Source organism: Aricia agestis, chromosome 11 (assembly GCF_905147365.1).
Source record: "Aricia agestis chromosome 11, ilAriAges1.1, whole genome shotgun sequence".
Classification (NCBI taxonomy): Eukaryota; Metazoa; Arthropoda; class Insecta; order Lepidoptera; family Lycaenidae; genus Aricia; species Aricia agestis.
The window spans coordinates 13,969,969-13,994,242 of NC_056416.1; the positions used below are offsets into that span (position 1 = coordinate 13,969,969).

Sequence of the window (24,274 nt, forward strand, 5' to 3'; positions counted from 1 at the left end):
ATGTAAGTACTCACGTCCAAACGGGCAAGTACGGGTACAAGTATTATAGTTTGTAGGAATCGTTTCAGGTAGGAGAACAATCGCTGTGAATACCAAAGTGTCAGTTGTAATCAGTTCTAAACAAAATAAATTCTAATAGTTTCTTTCATAAAAAATAAATATATATTTATGTACTCACGTCTAAACGGGCAAGTATGGGTACAAGTGTTATAGCTTGTAGGAATTGTCTCAGGTAGTACAACAATCCCTGTGAATCTCAAGGTGTCAAATGTAATCAGTATTGAATAAAGTGAATTTGAATGATTTCGGCCATAGAAAAATTCACATTTATGTAAATTTTGTTTAAACGGTCGAATACGGGCATAAGAGTAACATAGAATATCATTGGGCATAAGTGTTATAGCTTGTAAAAATTGTCTCAGGTAGGACAACAAACCCTGTGAATCCCAAGTTGTCAATTGCTGTCAGTCCGGAATAAAATGGATTTGAATGATTTCAATAATAGATTTTATTTCTGTAAATTATTTCCAAACGGGCGAGAACGGGCAGAAGTGTTATTGCTTGTAGGATGCGCCTCATGTAGGATAACAACCCCTGGTTAATCTCCACTTTACAGTCCGAAAAAAAAAATGGATTTGAGTGTTTTCTCCCATACAAAAAAAAAATTAAATCGCTTATATTACTCAAACAAATTAACGAGGGAGTTTTATATCCTAATATTTATAATAGAACAATGCCCTACAACGTTTCTGGCCAAAAAAAAACAACGATTTTCAACAATCGAGTTCTATGAGTATGGAGCGTCGAATTTGGGACCACAGTGCGGCAGGCTGCAGGACTGCACGGCAGTGGGCGGAGTGGGCCTCACTGATTAGTTCACACTCGGTGTTGCCGGCCGGAAACACCGAGTGTGAAATTATTGTGGACCTATACAGACCTAACGATATAGAATGCAAAAATATAAAAAATAATCAGTTTCGGTTTAGATGAGATGCTAAGATGCAAATTTTTTTCACAAAATTTAAAAAAATATTCATTAAAAAACTATAGGCGACCTAATAAAAAATATTGTGGACCTATACAGACCTAACGATAAAGAATGCAAAAATATAAAAAATAATCAGTTTCGGCTTAGATGAGGTGCTAAGATACCATTTTTTTTGCAAAATTTAAAAAAATATTTATTAAAAAACTGGGACCTAACGAAAATTATGGTGGACCTATACGGACCTAACGTAGACCTATCGATTAAGGTCATTTTGATTTCAAAAATCCTTCGATGGGGTGCTAAATTTGTGCAGGCAGTGGAGTATTTAAATACACGCGAACATTTTAATGGAGTCCGGGACAGTCTTTCGTTTCGGCAAACATATACATATAAAACTTTCTCTTTTACTGTCACGAGTGCCTTATATATATTTTGGGCAATTTTTTGATATAAATTAACAAAAAAATATAACTATTTGCTTTACTTCCACAGTCCACTTTTAGCTTTTTCCATGGTTTGCATCTTTAGTAGTTTTTATAAAGTTTTTAGTAGATTTACTAAATGAGGCTTGGCAACACTGTTGCCGAGGTCGATTGTCATTTGTCAAAAAAAAATAATAGAATTCGATCTTTCATTTCGTTGCGCGCCTGTCAGGCGATGCGCAGAGAATTGTGATGGCTCTTTTTATTACTTTTAAATATTTATCATTTTTATGATATTAATACTATCCCTGGTACAACTGGGTAGTGTAATTTAGTATTAGTGTTAATTATTTTCCAAGAAAAATGGCAAATCAGCCGCAAAAGATTGTGTATAAACTGGTACTAACTGGTGGTGAGTAAAAATTTTATCGTGTTAGTTAAATTTCTAAATATTTCTATGAGCAGTGTTACATAAATTGTTTTAAATTTATTGTCGTTAAATTATACGCGGTCGATTAACGTAAAAACTTGGCATAGTTTTATTAAAAATTCAAATTTATTTTTTAACCTAACCAGGGCCTTGCGGTGGCAAAACAACGGGGCAATCGCGTTTGAGCACGTTCTTCGAAAATCTAGGATGGAAGGTAATTATTTTACTACGTATGTAAAAGTAGATAAAATAATTAAAAATGTGTTTAATTAAATAATATACCTATACAAATTTTATCCACAATGTATTGCCTTGTTGTAAAGTGCAATTTTGATGTGTCGCTTTCGGCAATTCTGTTGCAATACATACTAGGCTTTTAACAAAATATAATATAAAAATATTTTTATTCTAAGTGAAAAACAGGTATTACTAAACATTTAACTAGAGAAAAAAATACCACAACTTGATTTTAAAATTGTCTATTTCCTACATGGTTTCTCCAGCTGGAGATCCAATAAAACATTGTTCCACATTGTGTTTATTTCCAGGTGTTCCGGGTGCCGGAAACGGCTACTGTCCTTCTAAGGTAGGATGTGCAACTGAATAATAGTTTCTTTTGCTCACTTCAGTTGCTTGATGTCCAGTAGGCAAAATTTTATGAACTGTTTTTAAATATGTCCATAAAACTGTGCGAGATCCTGTTCATCATACAACTAGGTGTCGAAAGAGACTTATTGTTGCCAAGATTGTCTAAGATATATTTTTATAACTTGAAAAATATGTGAAATATGGAGAAAATTTTAATGGAATATTTACAAATTTAAAAAAGTATGTTACAAATATTATATATATATTTTTTCTTTTACAGCGGAGGCATCAAGTTTGCAGATCTCAGCCCAGATGAAGGTAAGATTTTCTTTCCATTGCATGTAAAACTTTTTTAAATATTATTATTGACCAAACAATTCAACAGAGAGATTCACAAATCCCATTACCTATGTGTTATACCAATAACACGTATGATGAAACAGATAGTAAGCACTACCTAATCGAGTTCTTTTGCACAATATTGCAAATTGCAGTGGTAGTTAGTATTTTTAGGTTGTCGGGTCTTTTTGCTAATAAGTTGTATTTTCTTTGCCTGCTTGCTTCAATAATATCTCATGTTACTAATTTTATATAATTCTTAATTAAATTTTATATTGTTTACCTCCAAGAAAAATATGTAAAAGTAAGAAATACTTAATTATATTATTTTTGCAATGCATATTTTTAGTATAGTGTTTAATGTTCATGTTACTTTATTACTCATCAACTCATTTATATACTTGCTCAATGTTTTACTACTTCATGGAAATAAACTTAGGCCGGCCATAGACGGACCGCATCTTGCAGTCGAAACCCACTGCCAAATGCGGTCGCCGCATGCAGCTCCAGCAGTTCTTGAGCGGTCGCGTCGGTTGGTGCCAACGCGGCCGCTCTAGAGCAGGGTTTCTCAAATTTTCGGCTCCACGAACCCCTGTTAAATTACCAGGTGACAGTGAACCCCTTACATAATATAATATTGAAACCGCTAGAGACAGGCAGTGAAAACAGGCATTTAGATCCAGTCATAAATAGCTTGAAATAATAATGATTTCAAATCAGTTGAGTGTTTGACATTAATGGACGCTGTCCGTAACTTTACGAGTAGCTCGTGCCAAAAATTGAATTTAAACAAAGTTTCGCGCCATTGTACTCGAAAATAGAATTTCCTCTTGGATTTTATAAAATAATGTGCTTTTGTTGTGTAACAGACTTTCCATACGCGATTATTTATATCGCATCCTGTTTCATCATCAGCTATTGTTGGATGTCTCATGTGACTATTGTTTGCCACTCGAAGGGCAAAAGACCTAAACAGTGTCACGTGTTTATTCGTCAGTTTTTCTGAATAAAAAGCCACGCCCCCCTCATAGGTGAGGTAGGTCAACAGACTACTTGCTAGCGCTCATTACGTCTTTGAGTTCCAACTTCCAACTCTATTGTTGTGTAGCTGCTTCTTAGTAGCTGTTTATGAATAAACAAGCAGCTCTAAACACGTTGTAAGATAAGGCGAAATCTATCTAAATCTAGACGGACGCTTTTAACATGAAAATACATTTTTAACAATTTCTAAAATTTTCCTGAAATCTAAAACGATGGCCTCCCGAGACCTTTGAAGGACATACAATGGACGCTAATACTTCTTGCTTATGTAATTTTGTCATTATTGTTGATTTTTCACGGTCACGACAATCTACGTTATTATCTAGCGCCCAGCTTACAAATTGTATGAACCAACATTGTTACGTATCCTGTATATATGCATAATGGCACATAATAATAAACTAAATAAAGTTATAAGTCAAATCGCGCATTTATTTCGCCATTTATCATAACAAGACGCGAAGCGACATCAGTGCCAAGTTATATCAGGTTTGGACTGAATAGAAACGGTTCGTTAAATGGGCAATCTAAATAATAACAATAAATACATACATAATATCTCTCCATTAGGAACATTTGTTCAGCGCCACTGCTGAAATGAATTAACACGCTCATAAATGTTTTGATATTCAACAAACGTAATTTTCAAAAAACGTGATTGGCTTATTAGAATCCAATTGGTAGTATCCAACTTGTAGTTTGGACCATAGAATTGGGAGGCTATAGATATCACAATCAGGCTTTCACAATCCTCTTCTGATTAGAGCGCTTACAGACGAACGGCACTTGTCGATGGCAGCCGGCGACTACCGTCGACAAGTGTCAAAAAGAAATCCAGCGACTGCCGTCGACAAGTGCCGTTCGTCTGTAAGAAGCCTTAGCGTTTTGAAAAGGTTGATAGGTAGGTGTAATGTGTACGCAGAACACAAAAAAACTCCCAATACCAACTACTTATAGGCCAACAAAATCGGAAAGATCGTAATAGACAAATGCAATAAAAATAGATATTGTTGGATTTGTTATTGTAAGGTTTCAGGCATGACGTTGCAAATCGGGCTCGACTGCGTCAGCGTTCATGGCCATCTAAGGCTTACAGACCCTAGTAATAACCTGAAATAAATTTCACCTCCAATGTTTCAATGAGAGGACTCTATGTCGTCCGCATAATGAATAATGATGCTTACAAGTACTTAAAGCGACCATGGACAATGGAGTATACTAATACCATCCCATAGATATCAGCAATTACAATAATAATATGTAAAACTAAATGTAAATGACAACTAATCATCTTGTAATTACAAGTTGAAAAGGTTAAAAAGCTATAAATTAATTTCCTTTTAGTTCGACCTTGTCAACGGATCAAGGAAGCAATTATAGGTTACTTAAGTACACCTTTGCGATGGAAACAAGTATCAATATGTAGTAAATTGTAATAGACGTTTCTAGTATTCCGTAGAATACGGAGTATTTAGTTCCTTTCAATGTGTTCGTTTCCTGCCACTTCATTCTGATAACTGATTGAACAGGTTTTCATACTCGAATGAACTGATTGTTTCCTATTGTCTCCGATCGTCCACAGCTTCGTGTTTGACGTCAGCACCGACTCCTTATTAACGTTAATGACTCACAACTGTTTACACACAAGCCACCTCGCTATTTGTTGTGATTGATAAGGTTTTAATGATTAGATACACCGTACACGATTATCTATATATATTCTGTTTTAGTATAAATTTTTGGCAAGTCTAATTTTAGATTTGTTAGCGAATTTAACGTCAAATAATGAAACGTAATTGTTGTTATTTAAATAATATCTGTATGATGGCCCGTAGCCGCAAAACAATTACACCAACAAATATTTGACGACCTTTACCAATATTGTGGCGCTTTCGGTGTAATTACTCACCGAAAACGCCAGCCCTGTGCTCGTTTGTCAATAGATAATTCTCTTACATTGTTCGAATTTAGATCAATGCCCAATTTGAACAATAAAAACCTTTGTGATATTGTAGCAACACCTCGAGTAGATGTGTCCGAGGAGAATTGTCGAAGCGGTTGCAAAAGGTGCACTGCTGCTGCGTTAGTGAAGGCGAAACTTGGTAACTCTGGTGAGTTTCACCGTAGTCTCGCTAGATCATTCGCTATCGATCGAGAGTAATTTTCACTTTACCAAATTTTGAGACTTGCTTCTCTATAGCAAGCGGTCTTAGAAAGAGTACAAGATAAGTTGCTCTCGTTTGAGCCGTTCAGCATTGGGAACGCTATTCTTCACCAAATTCAGTTGTGCAGTTATTTCTTCATCCTAAGCTTTGGTAGAGACTATAGAATGTGTTCGCTAGGAGAATTTCTTGTCATCATTAAATATGATTCTCGGTCATTGACGAGTTTATTTATAGGACGAATATGTTTTTGGAATCTTTTCAAAAATGGCAGTTCAATGCACTTAAAAAGTGGGACTAACTGCACTGAATACTGACTGGCGGACAGTTATAAAGTAACGATTATAAATATCCCTCATCCCCGTGGGACATCGAACTCGAAACGGAGATTTTTTTCCAATCATGATAATTAAAATCACGACATCTTCTGGATTTGGTTCAATCAAAATTATGTTTACTGTTGTATGTCATGTGGTCTACATTAACCAAATTACTGGAATTGATCACGCGATTCGCAATTTACTTGATAAACTACCATTTCATTAGAATTGTCTTACGTAATCTGATCAGGAGGCTCTTTGGTACTCTAAGTCTAAACTAACGTTTTTATTCAGAGATCACTGATCAGAATCCAAAAACTGTAAGAAAAATTGGAATGATTCATGTAATATGTAAATTACTGTTATGCAAGATGTGACTAAGGTATATGTTACGATCATGCTCGACTCACGTGATATGGGTTCTCGTATTATATTTATCGTCTGTCTGGTCATTGACACCTAAAAGTATTTGATCAGCGTCGAACCGAGATAAGCTTACTTGAGACTTTCTCAAAGACGGTACAAGTCCTTTATGAATTTGGAAAAATATTGAAAGCGTTAATCGTGATTGAAATCGTGATTTGTGAAGTATTTAAAAATTAAAACTACTTCTGGATGTAATTTACATAATCATAGAGCCTGTGGTATTATATTACAGTTTCTGTAGATAAGTATGTAAGCTTGATAGCTGTTAACATCCTTTTGATGTCTGACCGTCAGATATAATATGTATCAGAGACATTATAATATATAATCAATTATTATCATGCTGACTGCACATCCAAGTATAATACTCGACCGACTTCAAACAATATTACAAAACCGTATACTCTTTCTAACAAAAAATAATAATAATCATGAAAATCGGTTACAAACGGCGAAGTTAACCGCGTACAAACAAAAAAACATACACGGTAGATTTGAGAAATCTCTTTTTTGGAGTCGGTTTAATATGCTCGAAGATCAAAGAAATTCATAAAAGTCTTTTCAAGATGGTGATCTTGAAAATACCTTTCATTATTTCTATAGGTAGAGTTGTGTACATAGAGCTGTTCTTCAATAGAAAGTAATTACGAACCTTGAGGGCAAAAGCTAATTCAATTTACATACAGAACGAGTTGATGTTTTATAGGGTCGTAAAAGTTTCCAAGTCGTAAATATCAGTCGTAAGCTCCAACCACATTTTCATGATTCTTAACATTTCTCTGCTAATGTTATGTACTGTTATTGTTTTGTGCATCGACGTCTCTTTCTGTCAATAGTTATTTGACATCAGGAAATATTAGCTCCTATATACTTACCTACATAAAAGTTATACTAGCTGATTCGAGATCCGGAATATAATAAATTATTATATTATATTGTTATGTTGTTTTGCCAAAATATATGGTGTGGGAAATGATTGAGTCCGTTGGCAAAATGTTGAATAATATGGCACGCCGATCTCTGTAAATTCAATAGGTGCGAATCGGGACTGTATGTACTCATTTTGGTCTGCTATAACTATTTCGCGGATGAAAATATAATATGATCCAAAGGATAAGCACACGAAATGTCACCAGTTGGTTCGTTTCGCAGGATTTCGGCAACTAATGTCGTAAGATAATAGTTTTATGTATTAGATTGAATCTGATTCTCAACAGCTATCGTTTTTAGTAATTTATCACGCTTAACATGCGTATCTGGATTCTGGAACGTCCATTAGTAATGATTCAGTAGAAATATTCAACAGTACAGCGTCGCAAATCACATTAGAATCGTTTCTGTAAATGGTTGATTTGGCATTATCTTCGTATCAATTCATATACTTTACCTTGATATTATTTTATTCACATTTTCGCGTGATTTTCTAATAATATCTTGTTATAATAATATATTTATGTTGAATAATCTTGCCATATTATAATATTATGTTACCTACGTATTACGTATTGCATAAGTGCTCCGAGTTGCAAGTTGTCATGTTGTGACTTGTGAGTTGTGACTCGGCAATCAACTTAATAATGTTCTAAGCCTCGACAGTTGGAAAAGAACTTCCTTCTTTCATTGCTTCAAGCATTATCAACAATTTATTTTTCAATATCTCTACAGTAAAGTCATATCCAAATCTAAAGGAAGCGATTAAGTATAACATTTTTCTAATGCGTCTTAAATCTTTGTTTGTAAAGTCTGGAAGAGTATACTTCGTCACAATACTCAAGGATTTTCTTCCATTAGGTAGTAGGTACTGCTGCCAATACATGTAATTTCCATAAAAATCAATGTATTTTTTAATACACAGTACAATGTTAATAAACTGAGCAGCAGTCACTTATGTACTCCTACAAGTTATCAAGTTCAGGGCCGAGGTGCTTCTATTAATTGTGATATAACGTTACGTTACGTAACGGCGCGTGTATCGCCATCAAGTCTGTTGGTTCTTGTTAAATGTTTTAACAAAATATCTTAAACACTCCTTATCTCCGCATCCATAATTTTAAAGTTCACTTCGCACACGCTTTTGGTGTGCTTAGCTTGATGTTTATAAACCATTGTTTCAATAAGCCTTTTACTCTCATATCAAAGCAAGATTTTCGGTGAAAGATAAAATGTCTTCCATTTGTAATCCTTATCTTAAACTTCGTCACCACTCCGCTCAATTTAATATCATAATTAGTTCACATATTACTAATCACAATATACCTAATATAAGTACATTTTATTCTGTTAACTACAACATAATATAGAAGGAATATAACATTGTATGAATTCAATTTTATTACTAAAGAATTGCTATTCTTTTAAACTATCTGTATGCGTAAGGACCACCATTCATATAGAGTTAATTCTGAAACACTATAAACAGGTGTAAAATATGTTTGTTTTAATAAAAAATCTTCTGAACACGTGCCAGATTTGTAAACTGTAATATTTTGAGGTTATGTTCTCAACTCACGTGACTGTGATACTATTTTTCTCCAACAAACTAGGACTAGGACATTTATAATGTTGCGAACGTGGAATTTAATGTTTTTAAACTTGTCTACCTACTTATCCCAATTCTCAAGAAACATCATTTGCATTTTCCCGGATAGCATATGAACATTGAGTTTTAGTAAAGCAAATATCGTTTTATTGCCTTGTACGTCATGAATTGAATCAGTATTTTCGAACGTTGAATAATTATTTATTGTTCCTTGCGCCCACATGTTCGGATCTGTGGGTTTCATGGCTGAAGCATTATCGTCGAACGAATCGTTATCAGACCTTTTCAATACCGCAAACCGTATCCTGATTCCTGTTACCCATTTATGTGCTTCTAAATTGGAAATACCTGTCTCAATCCCATGTAATTTGTGGATAAATCGATCGCAAACCTGTATGGTAAATTGTAAATCATTGGTTTTAAATACCTGCTTATATACAGCATCCATTTCTAATTTCTTGTAATTTTCATTGCAATTCACAAGCATTCCAAATAATATAGTAAATAAATATGTGGGTAAATTTACCGATAACTACTGATAAGATTGTCAAGTGCATGTCACAAGACCGTCTTAAGGAGACAACGAAAGAGAAACATCGGAACATAAAATAATTTTAAAACCCATACGACCAGCATAAAAGAAATAATGACTATTTAATTCGAAATTTTGTAGGAATTAATAGTCTATAATGTCAAGATTGAAAATGTGGCTCTCTACATCTCTACTGAAATTTACTAGGTTTCATGCCTGTGCCAGAAGAACATTCAGCTCCCTGCTCCTTAAGCCATATTGGGCTTGTCAGGCCCCATCTTTGCTTGCTCCTTTTCGAGTAGAAATCGGAGTAAGGCGTGACAGGATTTTTAATAAAATGTTACCTTCAAAATATATCCGCGCTCACAAGTAAAATTATACAATAAAACGAAGATAGTGGCTACATTAGATATTATTATGTTTTCGCACAGTAAAAACCCGACGTACCTAACACATTGACCTTGGGTTTATGGCGATAGCATCCCATTCCCGGTTCTGTATTTGGCGTGACTCCAAGCGACCTGTTCCTACACTGTGCTCATCTAAAACTAATATATTAGTAACCCTATATGACGGCTATTAGAGCAATTACAATTAGATTAATGTATTCCTGGGCCTATCCGATTTGTATTTTTGTGACTTGGAGCCGGAAATTGCCGCGATTGAAAATGCGTTTGGCTTTTTAGCACAAGAATGGCTTTTAACTTTTAAGCCATTCTTGTGATTTTTTTATTAATATCTAGGGGCACGGGGGTGCCCCCGCCAAGATGAGCCAAGCGAAGCGCGCAAGGGCACTACCCACCCACCTTTTCTCGAAACGTTTCGTCGTATTTTTGAACCTCGTAACTTTAATTTGAATAATGCCAGATAGTTGAAATTTTTAAGATATAGTGACATGGGTATAGTTATTAAATGCGCAAAGTTTGAATATCGTAGCTATTATACTATAGATTTTATAGGTGTCCAAAAACCCACAATTTGGTCACTGACTCACCGATCATCAAAACTGTTAGGGTACTTCCTGAAGTCTTAGAAAGCTGAAATTTAGTATGTAACATGATATTAGTACAAAAACAACAAAAAAATTAACAAACCCAACTTAACCTATATCCGTACCATTATAGAGCAAAATTAGGCAAAAGTTTGTGTTTTTTGTATGGGCTCCCATACAAAAAACCTTAATTTTTTATTTTATTTGAATATTATTATTAAATATTAAAGTAGACATATAACTAAGGACTTTGAGAAAAATTCAAGTACCTACCTGTTGCTATTATTGATATAGAGCAAAAAAGGCCAAAAAATCGCGTTTGTTGTATGGGAGCCCCCCTTTAATATTACTTTTATTTTATTTTTAGTATTTGTTGTTACAGCGGCAATAGACATACATAATTTGTGAAACTTTCAACTCTCTACCTATTACCGTTCTTGAGTTATAGCCTAGATACAGACAGACAGACAGACGGATAGACAACGAAGTCTTAGTAATAGGATCCCGTTTTTATCCTTTGGGTACGTAAGTTCAAAGAATAGTCGCGTAGTCTTAGCATTTCTTTGCAAATATCTTCTTATAAATAAAAATGGATTTTCAAATGTGTTAGTCCGCTAAAACTCGAAAACGGCTGAACGGATTGGGCTGATTTTAGTCTCAAAATATTCGTAGAAGTCCAGGGAAGGTTTTAAAGTGACACGAAGTTCACCGGGACAGCTAGTTTAATTAATAAGAATATTTCATTAATTATAATAATAATAATTAGTTACTTAACTATCAATCTTTTTCAAGTTTACTTAACTTGAAACAGATTGATTAGGAATTTTAGGATAATTAGTATAGTAGGTCTTAAAATATATTTTTAATGCAAACAACATCGGTTTACGGTTAGTTAAAAACAAAAAAAAGTGGCTTCGAAAGTTAAACGGCTATACCAAACATCTTCGCGTCATCGATAATGCGATGTAGGTGCCCAACAGTGACATCGCTTGTCGATTTGAGTGCATTCATAACTATATGAAACTGTTCGTGCAAGCTATAAATTACGATGTAGACGACCAGCAGCGACATCTATTATTATCAAGAGGAAAAAAAGCGTTTGTTGTATGAGAGTCCCCCCCGAAATATTAAATGAATTTTGTTTTTAGTATTTATTGCTATAGCGGCAACAGAAATACATAATCGATGAAAATTTGACTTTCTAGTTCTACCGTTCTTGAGATGCATCCTAGAGACAGATAGAAATACAGACAGACGGACAGACGGACAGCGGACAGACATCGAAGTCTCAGTAATAGGCTCCCTTTTTACCCTATGGGTACTGAACCCTAAAAAATGAACTAAATAAAAAAAAACAACGTAAACTAGCTTACAAAAAGAAATGAAATCCCACCAAACACATTTTCATGTAAAAATGTTGCCAAGATGAGAACATAATATTTTTATAGTTCGTCGTGTCAAAAAGTAGTGAGATCTCATGTAGAGCCAAGTTTCTAACCTTACATACTCAGCCCCAAATCTAAAAACCTTAATTTTACCCTAAAGCGCGGCAAAATATTTGATAATAATATAACGGCTGACACATTATAAAATGTGTCAGCCGCACTAGAAGAATCTAAAAACTCTACACATTAGTCAAAATCGGTGGCTTGGCCATTTTGTTATTCGTAAGGTCTTTGAACTTAATGATATTATACCGTAACTAATGATAAATGGCCAGGCCACCGATTTTAACTAATTTGTAGAGTTTTTAGATTCTTCTCGTGCGGCTGACACATTATAATATTATTATCAAATATTTTGCCGCGCTTTAGTGTAAAATTAAGGTTTTTAGATTTGGGGCTGAGTACGTAAGGTTAGAAACTTGGCTCTACATGAGATCTCACTACTTTTTGACACGACGAACTATAAAATTATTATGTTCTCATCTTGGCAACAGTTTTACATGAAAATGTTTTTGGTGGGATTTTTTATACTTATTCATATAAATTATTATAAGTACATATTTTTGTTTCAGTATTATCAGTAATAATTTCTTTTATCTTTGTTCCTTCTATGGATTCTGTAGTAAAATCTTTTATATCAGCTACATAATTATCTCCGTATGCATAAATTAATTGCTATCTTATGGTAGGGGAGGTCGTGCTATTTTTTGCTAAGTCATTTCATACCGACCAAATTTTTGTCCAGCGGTAGCTTAATATTTATCAATCAATATAATCAGCGTCAGTCGCCGCACCCGTGGTGGAATGTTAACTGAGAGTATTTCAAAGTTGTAAAAAAAATAATTGCGAAAAGTGATTTTATACCGAATGAAAATTTTAGGGATGATTATTGAGGTCATGCCTAGCCAAAAAAGCACCGTCAGCCGTTTCGCAGATGGGGGATTAAACGTCAGTCGCGTTACTGAACTATGTTAAAAAAGTTGAAATACAAAGTCATTTCATACCGTACAAACGTATACAGGTGAATGCTAACCTTTTAAATAATAAAGACCACCGTCAGTCGTTAATATGATCGTGGAAAACCCGTCAGCTAGCGACACAACTAATAACTATGCTGCGCTTTCAATGTAATATCTGAGCGCGTCGCGTAGTCACTTTGGTAGATGAACTGACGACCTTTTCACCCACATACATTCAGCTGACGGTGATTTTCGTGTGAATTAACAATTAAACTGTCTTATATAGCAATTTTATTTTGGTATAATATTGATTTAATACTCGCCTCCATCTTTAATTACGCTTCCGTGGTTTAGTGGCTTAGAGCGTGGCTCTTGACTCGGGTCGTGGGTTATTTCCAAGTTTGATTAATACAAATGCTAATGTCGTTTATTGTGACTCGTTTATTTTTTTTGTTCTCAGGTAAAGATAATAATATGTCGGGGTAATTACTTGGTCTTACATTCGAATTTACAAATTATAACTTTTTAAATAAAAGTTAAAGAAAAATTAACATTTAAATTAATCATCATACTTTATACTAAAAAAAATATCATCATACTACCTCTTAGGGTTCCGTACCCAAAGGGTAAAAACGGGACCATATTATTACTAAGACATCGATGTCTGTCCGTCTGTCTGTCTGTGTGTCTCCAGGCTGTAAAGTTCTTACACGTGGGAGAGCCATGCTTTGGCACGAATGAGCCGGCTCGACCGGAGAAATACCACGTTCTCACAGAAAACCGGCGTGAAACAAGCGCTGTGTTTCGCCGAGTGAGTGAGTTTACCGGAGGCCCAATCCCCTACCCTATTCCCTTCCCTACCTCCCCTATTCCCTTCCCTTCCCTTCCTTCAGCCGGCAATGCGCTTGCAGCTCTTCTGATGCTGCGAGCGTCCATGGGCGACGGAAGTTGCTTTCCATCAGGTGACCCGTTTGCTCGTTTGCCCACTTATGTAATAAAAAATAACACAATTTCTCAGCCTATTTTTGCTCTATTGCGGTACGGAACCCAGGGCGCTAGTCCAACTCGATATTATCCTTTTATATTATAAAGGCGAATGTTTTTGCGTTAATAAGTTTGTATGTGTGTGAGTAGGTATGTGAATGTGTACTATGTTTGTAACTTCTTTACGTTTAAATTTTAAGCAGTTGGAGGAATTTCGATAAGCATTAATTTATATTTGTTCTTTAATAATAATTAACAGTAAAATTTTAATAAAGTGAATATTATTCCATACCAAAAACGCAATTTTTTGCCTACTTTCGCTCTGTGACGGAACCCTTATACACGAGTCCGACTCGCACTTGACCGATATTTTATTTTATAACCTAAACGATTACTTCGCCGTGTGTAAACCGTTTTTCAAAATGTTTCTTTTAATGTTTAGGCCATCCCAATTTAGTACCATGTGATGATCTTGGTTTTATAATATATTTTTAACATATTATTATGCTGCCAAAAAGTAAGATTTTTATCAACGTATACCATGGCTCGAAAGGTGCTGAGAGAACTCCTAACTCCTTTATAGATACAAGTTTGGCGGTTTCAGCGTTGTTTTAAGAACGAAAAGCACATGGCAATATGCAAATTACATCATCATTATCATCACTGCGTGCATCACCACCTTATGACACTATTTTTGGTAATTTTTATGGTCTTTTAGATCGAAACTCGAGCTTGCGAGCGATTTTAATAATTATAGTTATGTTGTTTCAACTTTTCAACGGTGACCAAGGTGGCAATTTGATCTATGAGGTATGTGGGGAACTTTTAAAAATGTATATGGAAACTTATGGTGATTTCAGTTTTGTGCTACCAAAGTACCAAAGTACCATATTGTACCAAAGTATATCACTGTTCCAAGGGTGCTTAGAGAACTCCTAACTTTATAGATATGAGGCTTGAATTCCACCAGGACATCTAGTAAACAATGAAAATAATGTATGATAATGTGATTGGAAAGTAATTTCAATTTGCTGAGAAAACTAAAATGATAACTCGTTGTGCGTATAACATTCTAGACTGCGTAGTCTAAAATGTCATAATTGAGTATTAAAATAATATTAAACTAAATGAAATTGCTATATAAGACAGTTTAATTGTTAATTCACACGAAAATCACCGTCAGCTGAATGTATGTGGGTGAAAAGGTCGTCAGTTCATCTACCAAAGTGACTACGCGACGCGCTCAGATATTACATTGAAAGCGCAGCATAGTTATTAGTTGTGTCGCTAGCTGACGGGTTTTCCACCATCATATTAACGACTGACGGTGGTCTTTATTATTTAAAAGGTATCAGCATTCACCTGTATAAATTTTGTACGGTATGAAATGACTTTATATTTTAAGATTTTTAACATAGTTCAGTAACGCGACTGACGTTGAATCCCCCGTTTGCGAAATGGCTGACGGTGCTTTTTGGGTTAAGCATGACCTCAATAATCATCCATAAAATTTTCATTCGGTATAAAAATACTTTTCGCAATATTTTTTTTTACAACTTTGAGATACTCTCAAATTTTAACCCACCACTTCTGAAGCAGCTGACGATCAAAGCTGTTATGTATTAGTGGAATACTATTATTGTAACGATTTTCGCTCGGTATGAAATGACTTTTCAAAACGAGCGCGACCTCCCCTACTATTAGTTTGTATCATAAACTTATCGTAATAATTTCATTACTCGCAAGTTATGACAATGAGTTATCTCGCATCCGTACGTTTATTTTTATCATGGGGATTGTATATTTATGGATTCGGACGCCAAGGCTTCACCCTGACCCTCAACTTTTACAGACGGAGAAAATGTGTTATCGTTTATTTATTACGGTACATATTTTGTTATAGAAGTTTTTTTTCTTCTTTGGCATGAAATATTATGTAGTAAGATTTTGAAATATCATGGAATCCCTGAGATCATATCAAAGGATTTTCGTAGTTGCTCACAGCCGTTGTTCCTGGTTTATAGGAATAGCTGGCAATAATGGGTGGTGGGCCAATATCGTTGATTGTTCCGAATTATATCGATAATAATAATAATCAATTCCAACTGCATACCACGATGAATGAACGATGATGATTTATTTATTCACTTTCTTTCACAATGAAGATTGGTTTTGATAACGGCGACCTTTGTTGCCTTTGTTGCTTTTTTTTTATGAAATAAGGGGGCAAACGAGCAAACGGGTCACCTGATGGAAATCAACTTCCGTCGCCCATGGACACTCGCATCATCAGAAGAGATCTTAATTAGTACTATTCAGGCACATTATTTGCTTAATATTACTGCACTTTTTTAATTTTTACGTCTTATTGTTACAGCGGTGAAGTTTCAAGAGAATCTGTTGAAGACCATGATTCAGATTGAGAACACTTTCTTCGAGTTGGGGCGAACGTGTCAGAGGAATTGCCTCATCATTTGCGACAGAGGAGCCATGGATGCCAGTGCATGTGAGTAATGTCATTTGACATTTCCTACTTTTACTAACACGCCTAGGCCCTAGTGAAATTCGGAAAATTTCTAAAATAGCAAAAGGTGTCTAAAATATGTTTTATTTACAGGACAGTGCATAGTTCTGATGTTATTTACATTATTTAACTTATTACTTAACCATTTTCAAAGTAATTGAAAGGAAAAACTGCTTAAATCTTTTGCCACTTGGACTAAGGATTTTCAACTGGAATTCCCCTACAAGAATCTAGGGTGATTCCAGTCTATTTAAAATATTATTTTCCTTTGTCGAGCTAAAAAAATTAGCTGACATAGTTGCGTAATAGCCAATTTTTTTATTTCCAGTCTTACGTTTTACATCTCTCTTTTTCCTAGTGATAGATTTTAGTTGGCTTTTGCCAAATTCTTATTTAAGGCCCCTAATCTAGGATCTAGTTTAGTTTCTTATTGTCACGGCTTGGATTTAAGTTTTACTATTTTTAATTAATATCATCTAGAATCTAGATGTTGCTCGCAAATTCATTAAGCCAAAATTTGTTTATCGCGCAGGTCCCGTATATTTTTCCGGGATAAAAACTATCCTTGTTTGTTTTCCGGAAGTCCAAATTTTATAAAAATCGGTACAGTGACTTAGCTTCAACAGGTAACTGAGAGAACAGACACACTTTCGCATTCATATTACTAGCAGCCGGGCTAGCACGGCCACCAGTAGAAATGTGGAAGTATGGACAAACTGTGGACATAAACTTAAGGTCCGTTCCGATCTTTACCGCGGCTAACCGCGACCGACAAAAATTCAATTAAAATGCCACTTTATGACAGACTATAATATTTGTCATAAAGTAGGATATATTATTTGAATTTTTAGGACTATAGTCTGTCATAAAGTGGCATTTTAATTGAATTTTTCGGAACGAAAAAAGATCGGAACTTCACCTTAAGTTTATCTCCACAGTTTGTCTACACTTTCGCATTTCTACTGGTGGCCGTGCTAGCCCGGCAGGGATGGCTCATGCATAGATACTTTTCTTAATCATCTACAAAGATATTTCATCAGCTTTATTCCGCTACATACTGATTAGTCAGCAGGCTGTCATTGCTAAGCTTGTACTCATTAAGATCATTATGACTCAATGAAATAAGCTCGCTAGTTGCCAGCAAGTAATCGTTTATTTACGCTAAACTTGTAACTTGTTGCGAGAGAATGATTGGCACGATTTCCGTGTACGTGACGTTGCAAAATATGGTACATAAAGCCAATAGCTGATTTCGGTTCAAAATAAACAGAAACAATCCCTTCTGGCGCAGTTGGAAAAAAATTTACGAGTCTTTGAAAGTGTTCTGATAACCTCGATGTAGGCACGTGTGTATAGACGGATGTTGACATGCTGATAATGATGATGGTGATAACTCGAACATGTGATCACAATAACATTGCAACGATAAGACAATGTGTCGCAATTTATCTACAACTCTCGATAATACTGGTTTAGCTGTGTACCTTTGATCCCGTAGATTGTTACAGTTTAAATACGTATCACCTCTTTATGTTTTTATTACATATTTTGTTTAGTGCGCTTTTCCTGTCCTGCGGTCCGCATGCGGATGACAACATGCTCCTGGGCGCGCGTTGTCCGCATGACATTGACAGGAAAAACATCTATGAAATGAAGGGATGCGGATGATCTGCGCTCTGGCGATTATCCGCATGACAGGAAAAGCGCTCGTACTCTCCTAGGACATTACACACGGCACACCACGTCCTTCGGGGCGTCCCATAGTCAGTTTTCAAAAACCTTGGGTACCTTGAGTTTCAGGTTGTGACAGCTTCCATCCATACATTTGACATTCCGTATTCGATACATTTATGTTTCCCAAGCCCCCAGGGCCCAGACCCTAGGCCTCGGCTTGCGCATAGAAGTGTCATAGACTAGGTCTTATGTATGTATGACTATGTCTTATAGTGTATGCTATGAGGTGATTATTATCCGACTGAAGGCAGTCAGCATTGGGCTCCCTGGGGGCCTACTACAACCTGACTGAAGGCAGTCAGGTTGTAGTAGGGATAGCCTAATCAGTCGTTTACCGTCACAAGTAATATCCTTGCAAATTTTTCATGAAATATGTCTACATTACCAAAAAATTGCTCAATTATACCAAATTATACTTGTCAATTGTCATGCAAAAAACTAGTTTATTCGAAAAGTTTTTATTGTCAGCACAATTTGCTACAGACTCGCTGATACTTTTATTTTTCAGTCTGAAAGATTCATGAGAAATTATATTTTCAAGACAATTATGTAAATTGGCTTTACATTAGGTATTCAGACGCTATTTTTCACTGAAATGCGAACGTAAAATGCAAATTATATTCTTTGGGATTCGTGATTGTATTTTCCATTAAAGTCTGAAATAATAAGCCAATGTATTATTACAGTGTAAAATCACAAAGGCTTTGTGAATTTATTCCAACGTTATTGGATTGAACCGTGTATTTTGGTGTTATTGTGTATTTATTTTGATTCTCTAGTTTATCTACCCTTTAACATTATCCTTTTTTAGGAAGGGCATAAAAAAATCGCTTGGCTTATCTTGGCGGGGGGCACTCCCCAGACTACGTAGTAGAAAATTCCTCTATACCAGGTTTTGGCTAAGACCGTATTATGTGTAGACAACACACTGTTGTGTTTACGTGTTCTTGTGTACACACGTCATTGTCTATATTGGATAGTTTGTGCGAATTTAGCGTTTTACACCGATGAAACTGAGAATATGCGCAATATTTTGTAAATTATTGTATACTTGCATCATTGTTAAGTTTCCTTTTTTTTTATTTTTTTAGCTTCATTACCTTCGACAAAATACATCAAGTACTAACTGTACAAAGACAACTCATTATAATTTACTGCAAAACCTATATTATAGCTATAAAATACAATGAAGTATAAAATTCGAACTTAGGAAGTAGCATAATTTAAAAATAGATAATTATGTTTTCAGTTATATCGAAGGAGACTTGGGAGTCGATGCTGCATGCCAACAACTGGCACTCCGTGGAGTTGCGCGACAACAGATACAACCACATCGTACACATGGTGACTGCGGCGAATGGCGCTGAGGACTTCTACTCCACTGAGGTAATATAACAAATAAAACAAGGGCTTTGTGAACTTGTGGACTTTTTATTTTATGTTATGAAACCTGAATCAGTTTGATGATTAAAAGAAATTATTATGGGGTTAAAAGCTTGTTTGTTCTTCACGTAGTGTAGTTACGCCATAACGTCATCTTTTACGCAGAATTTTTCTTGGAAGAATGACGGTGCGAAAAAATGTGTTTTGCCAATGCCTTCGGGTTTTTATTATTTTAATATTTATTTACGTTTCGTGTGATAAATGATAAAGTTATCTGATACCGAGAGTAATGTTGTAAATAAGCTGATTTGTTGATATCTATTGCCCGTTTACCTCGTGACCCGCTTTTCATTTGTATTTTAATGTGGAATAAAAATTTAAAAGTAGGTTTTGCCTACCAGACTGCTAATAAAAAATATGGTATAATTTTTATTTAGCTTTGTGTGGAGCTAAAGTTTCCGAGACACTTTCTTAGGTTTTTTACATCTCGTTTTCGTGTTTTCAGGACCACGCATGCCGGTCGGAGGGTATGGAGTTGGCTCGGGAGCTGGACTACAAAGCGGCAGCAGCGTGGATCGGCCACCCGTACTTCGACGTGATCGACAACTCCAGCGATTTCGACAAGAAGATGAACCGCCTCATCGCCTGTGTCTGCCAAAGAGTCGGCATCGACACCGGAGACAGATTGAACGTCAACTCCAAGAAGCGCAAGTTCCTCGTCAAGACGCCGCTCGTGCCCGACTCGGAGTTCCCTCCCTTCCAAGACTTCGACGTCGTACACAATTATCTGCAGAGCGACTACCGCAAGGCGCAAGTCAGGCTGCGCAAGCGCGGGCAGAAGGGCCACTGGTCGTATATCCACACGATGCGCAAACTCCACCCCACCAACGGCCAGTCGGTGGAGATCAGGACGCAGCTCACTCACCGCGACTACCTGAACATGCTGCCCCAGCGGGACGACGCCCATTTCACCATCTTCAAGAAACGCCGCTGCTTCATACACGAGAACCAATACTACCAGCTCGACATTTACAGACAACCTACACATCCCAGGTGAGTTTTTCGGTACAAATTAAAATTGGCAAGCAAGCTCATGCTTAGATACAATTATTATGATACTTTTTTCTTAAGAAAACTTACTGGAGTCAGCCATTTAAATCACTTCAAGTATTAGATAAAAATTACTAAACATTACTTTTGCAATGTCTTTCTTTAGGTGCCGGGGTTTAGTACTGCTAGAAACATACAGTGCAGCATACGACCAAGACGCACTTCTCGCAAGTTTACCAAAGTTCCTAGTTATTGAAAAGGAGGTGACCGGTGACCCGGCATACTCCATGTACAATCTGTCGCTGAAGGAAGACTGGAAGACCTCGACAAAATACTACGCGGGCTCTGACGCCAATGGTAAGAATATGTTTTTATTAACATTATTTATGTCTTGTTTCTCCCTTTATATGTGTTTTGTTTAATTATAGCACTTGTAAATGATACGAATTTGCATGGGCATACCCAGGTTCTGGGCCAGGGGGGGGCAAATCAGATTTTTTATAAGCTAGGTGTTTATAAAGAATAAAAATTAATAATTTTTAGTTGTAAAAATATTGTGTTGCAAACAAATGGCAAAAATTAGTTTTATTATTTTTAATTTTTATAGATGAAAGTACTAGATAATATACTTAGTAGGGACGTTTACATGATTCAGGGGGGGGGGGGGGGGGGCAAGCTGGCGCGCCCCTCCCCCCCCCCCTCGGTACGCCCATGCGAATTTGTTAAATTTAATATAATACACAAAACAATCTAAAATGGCGTCACCTGAAGCAATATTGTATTAATTGAATATTTTAAATTCAATTCAACTTCAACATGGCCATATTAGAATGTTTGTCTTGCATGATACCTGTCTCTGTCCATTGTTTCTCCTAGTTTTAACAATGTTCATACCGTAAAATGTTCAGTAAACCTAAGCCAAATGCAAGGCTTTGTTGTATAATATGAAAATTGTTAAGACCTCTCTCTGTGTCTTTCTATACCAATGATAAATTTATCACAAAATTGCATGTATTTTAGTTTAAGATTTACTGTCACTGGCATAAATGTTATCCATAGAACTCTTCACTAGGTATTCGCTAATTTTTTAACTATGTGTTAGTACATTTTGTTGTTGTTTAGTGCCACATCCGTTATTAGCACTGCATTGTGTGTGCGTTACAGTAGTGACCTGCTGCCCGGCAGACGTAAACACAAAAATATATTTACAGATTCCAATGGCGATAATCTGGTGGGGTGCTCGTGTTCTGATAAAAGTACGAGTGACCATTGACATTTTAAATAACACTCAGTGTTTGTAGTAGAATGTGGACTAACATTTCTATGTGTAACAGTTTATGCCAGTGTCGTAATGATTTAACGCATAGTGTAACGGAGAATTTCATTTGTCAGGGCGAGGTAAACACATTACCAATGGTCATAGTACACACAAATGTAATGGACATGCCAAAGTTAATGGTCATGTGGGGAAGGAGAATGGCCATGTTGATAAAGTAAATGAACACAGCTGCAACGGACATGCAGCGGTTAACGGTCATGGACCCATGAATGGACACAGCGAAGAAGCAAAATCCTCGAGAGAACAGAATGGACACAATAACGTCAAGCTTACCAATGGCATTGATGCCAGGACGCCTTTAAAAACATAATTTGTAATACATGATCTAATCTATCTTTTTAGAATCCTACTTTTTAATGAACATTTTACACAAAATCATCCAAGTGACTATTGAAACAGAGAAATGCTTGTTTTTTTATTTTAATCTGATTAAAACAGCTTTCCAAAAAAGAGAGTTAAACATGAGAGGTTTTTTTGTTTCGATATTTACTTGTGCCATCCTTGTCTTACTCATGTAATCATTGCTGCAATTTTGAATGTATTACTGTAATTTATATGAATGCCAAATAAAGCAACTATTTTTATAGTATTCCTTAATTAAATATTTTTCATATAATATAATATGCGTCAATGAAATATGCACATTTAATATGTTTGTTGAATAAAAAATATGTGTATTTTTTGTGCCTTCACACAGTATTTTGTATTGAAAATACATTTAAAATTTACTAGTGTATTTAATGCAATATCACTGTAGATTTCATGACATTTGAGTAGAGAATTTTTAGAATAATATTTTGACTTAATATGAATTGGTTCATAGTGTAACATATTTTATAATATTATGTGACTTGAACTTTGAATAGGCACAAAGGAAGTGCAGAGCATTTTACTAAATGTTTTCACATAAAAAAACTTAATAATGTTAAAATTCATGTAAGGACTTATTGTTTGTCGTCATAGAGGAATATAATACATTGGATATTAATTGAGGAGCTGGCAAACAAAACCGGACAAGTCCACCAGAGTGCAAAAGTATTTTTTTTTAAATCGTCTACTCTTGACCCATCTGCGTCAATTCCTGTTAATTATTTCAATCAAAACCGGTTAAAAAGGCTTTTAAGCCTATTTTCAAACAAAACTGGATTAGTTTAGTAGTAGTAGTAATTTTTTTTCTTGCAGACTAATTATAATAATTTTCTCCCAGTTTTGTTCGCCAGCTCCTCAATTGTCATTGTAGATTCAATGTGAGCTTCAAATTTTATTCAAATAGAATTATTGTCACGGTATCTAGATCTTCCTTTGAGTACTTATGTATTTTAAGTTCACCTGTACTTATCAATTTTAGGGAAATATTATAGATCTATCAAATGTTACAGTGTTATAGTGATAAAGGAGCCCTCAGTAGCATATTTAATGGCTGTGCTATCGTAATAGAGTATTGCTCTTGCTCCAGCTTTCTCTGAAAAGGATTGCACCAAGATTGTTACTAATGTGAATGGTTGTGTATACTGTTTAGTATCATAAAAACGTGACCGAGGTGCAATCCAAGTTTATAATTTTAAAATCTCGATTTTTTCTGTATTATTTAAAGCATTGTGTTTTGAATAAATACAGTGTGTTGTAAATATGTGTATTATTTAAATTCGTCAATCCTCTTCATGGTTCAACCTACTTCAACTATTTTTTTAAGGATGAAAAGCGTGCCCCAATATATCCCACAATGTTTACATTTTGTAATACACTTTACAGAACTATCACGCCTATTGATTTGTGCTTTTACACAGTAATTTTTATTAAGATTTAGATGTGTCATCATCAGTCAGTCAAGGTTTTTATGTAGATTTGTTATCATCAAGTCAGTCAAGATGTGACGACGCGAGCCCCCACAAAGCTCGGCTTTTAGCTAGTATTTAATGAGATTGACAGGTATGGAAATGTACGCTTCCCAGGCGCAGTCGCAGTATGAAATTTTGGAGGGGATCACTCACTACACTAAAAATTTATCGCTGTTATGGGATAGCTAGCCTTTAATTATTTGGCAAAATTTTGAGATTTTTCAATTTGACCTTAGATTT

General features: G+C 35.5%; 1 protein-coding gene across 4 annotated transcripts; it reads left to right on the forward strand.

Annotated features, from left to right (window-relative positions):
• Positions 1-1,604: 1,604 nt before the first annotated feature.
• LOC121731770 (TRPL translocation defect protein 14) lies at positions 1,605-22,534 on the forward strand. 4 transcript variants are annotated; one of them, XM_042121380.1, is made up of 9 exons: positions 1,605-1,822; positions 1,987-2,054; positions 2,389-2,426; positions 2,709-2,746; positions 16,544-16,672; positions 19,674-19,810; positions 20,313-20,860; positions 21,024-21,214; positions 22,250-22,534. In XM_042121380.1, exons 1-9 carry the CDS (start codon positions 1,774-1,776, stop codon positions 22,504-22,506), a joined length of 1,455 nt encoding a protein of 484 aa, XP_041977314.1. In that variant the 5' UTR covers positions 1,605-1,773; the 3' UTR covers positions 22,507-22,534. The 4 variants fall into 4 exon arrangements, with proteins under 4 accessions (XP_041977314.1, XP_041977316.1, XP_041977317.1 ...); XM_042121382.1 differs by lacking the exon at positions 22,250-22,534 and adding an exon at positions 22,069-22,231; XM_042121383.1 differs by lacking the exons at positions 1,605-1,822; positions 2,389-2,426.
• Positions 22,535-24,274: the final 1,740 nt, after the last annotated feature.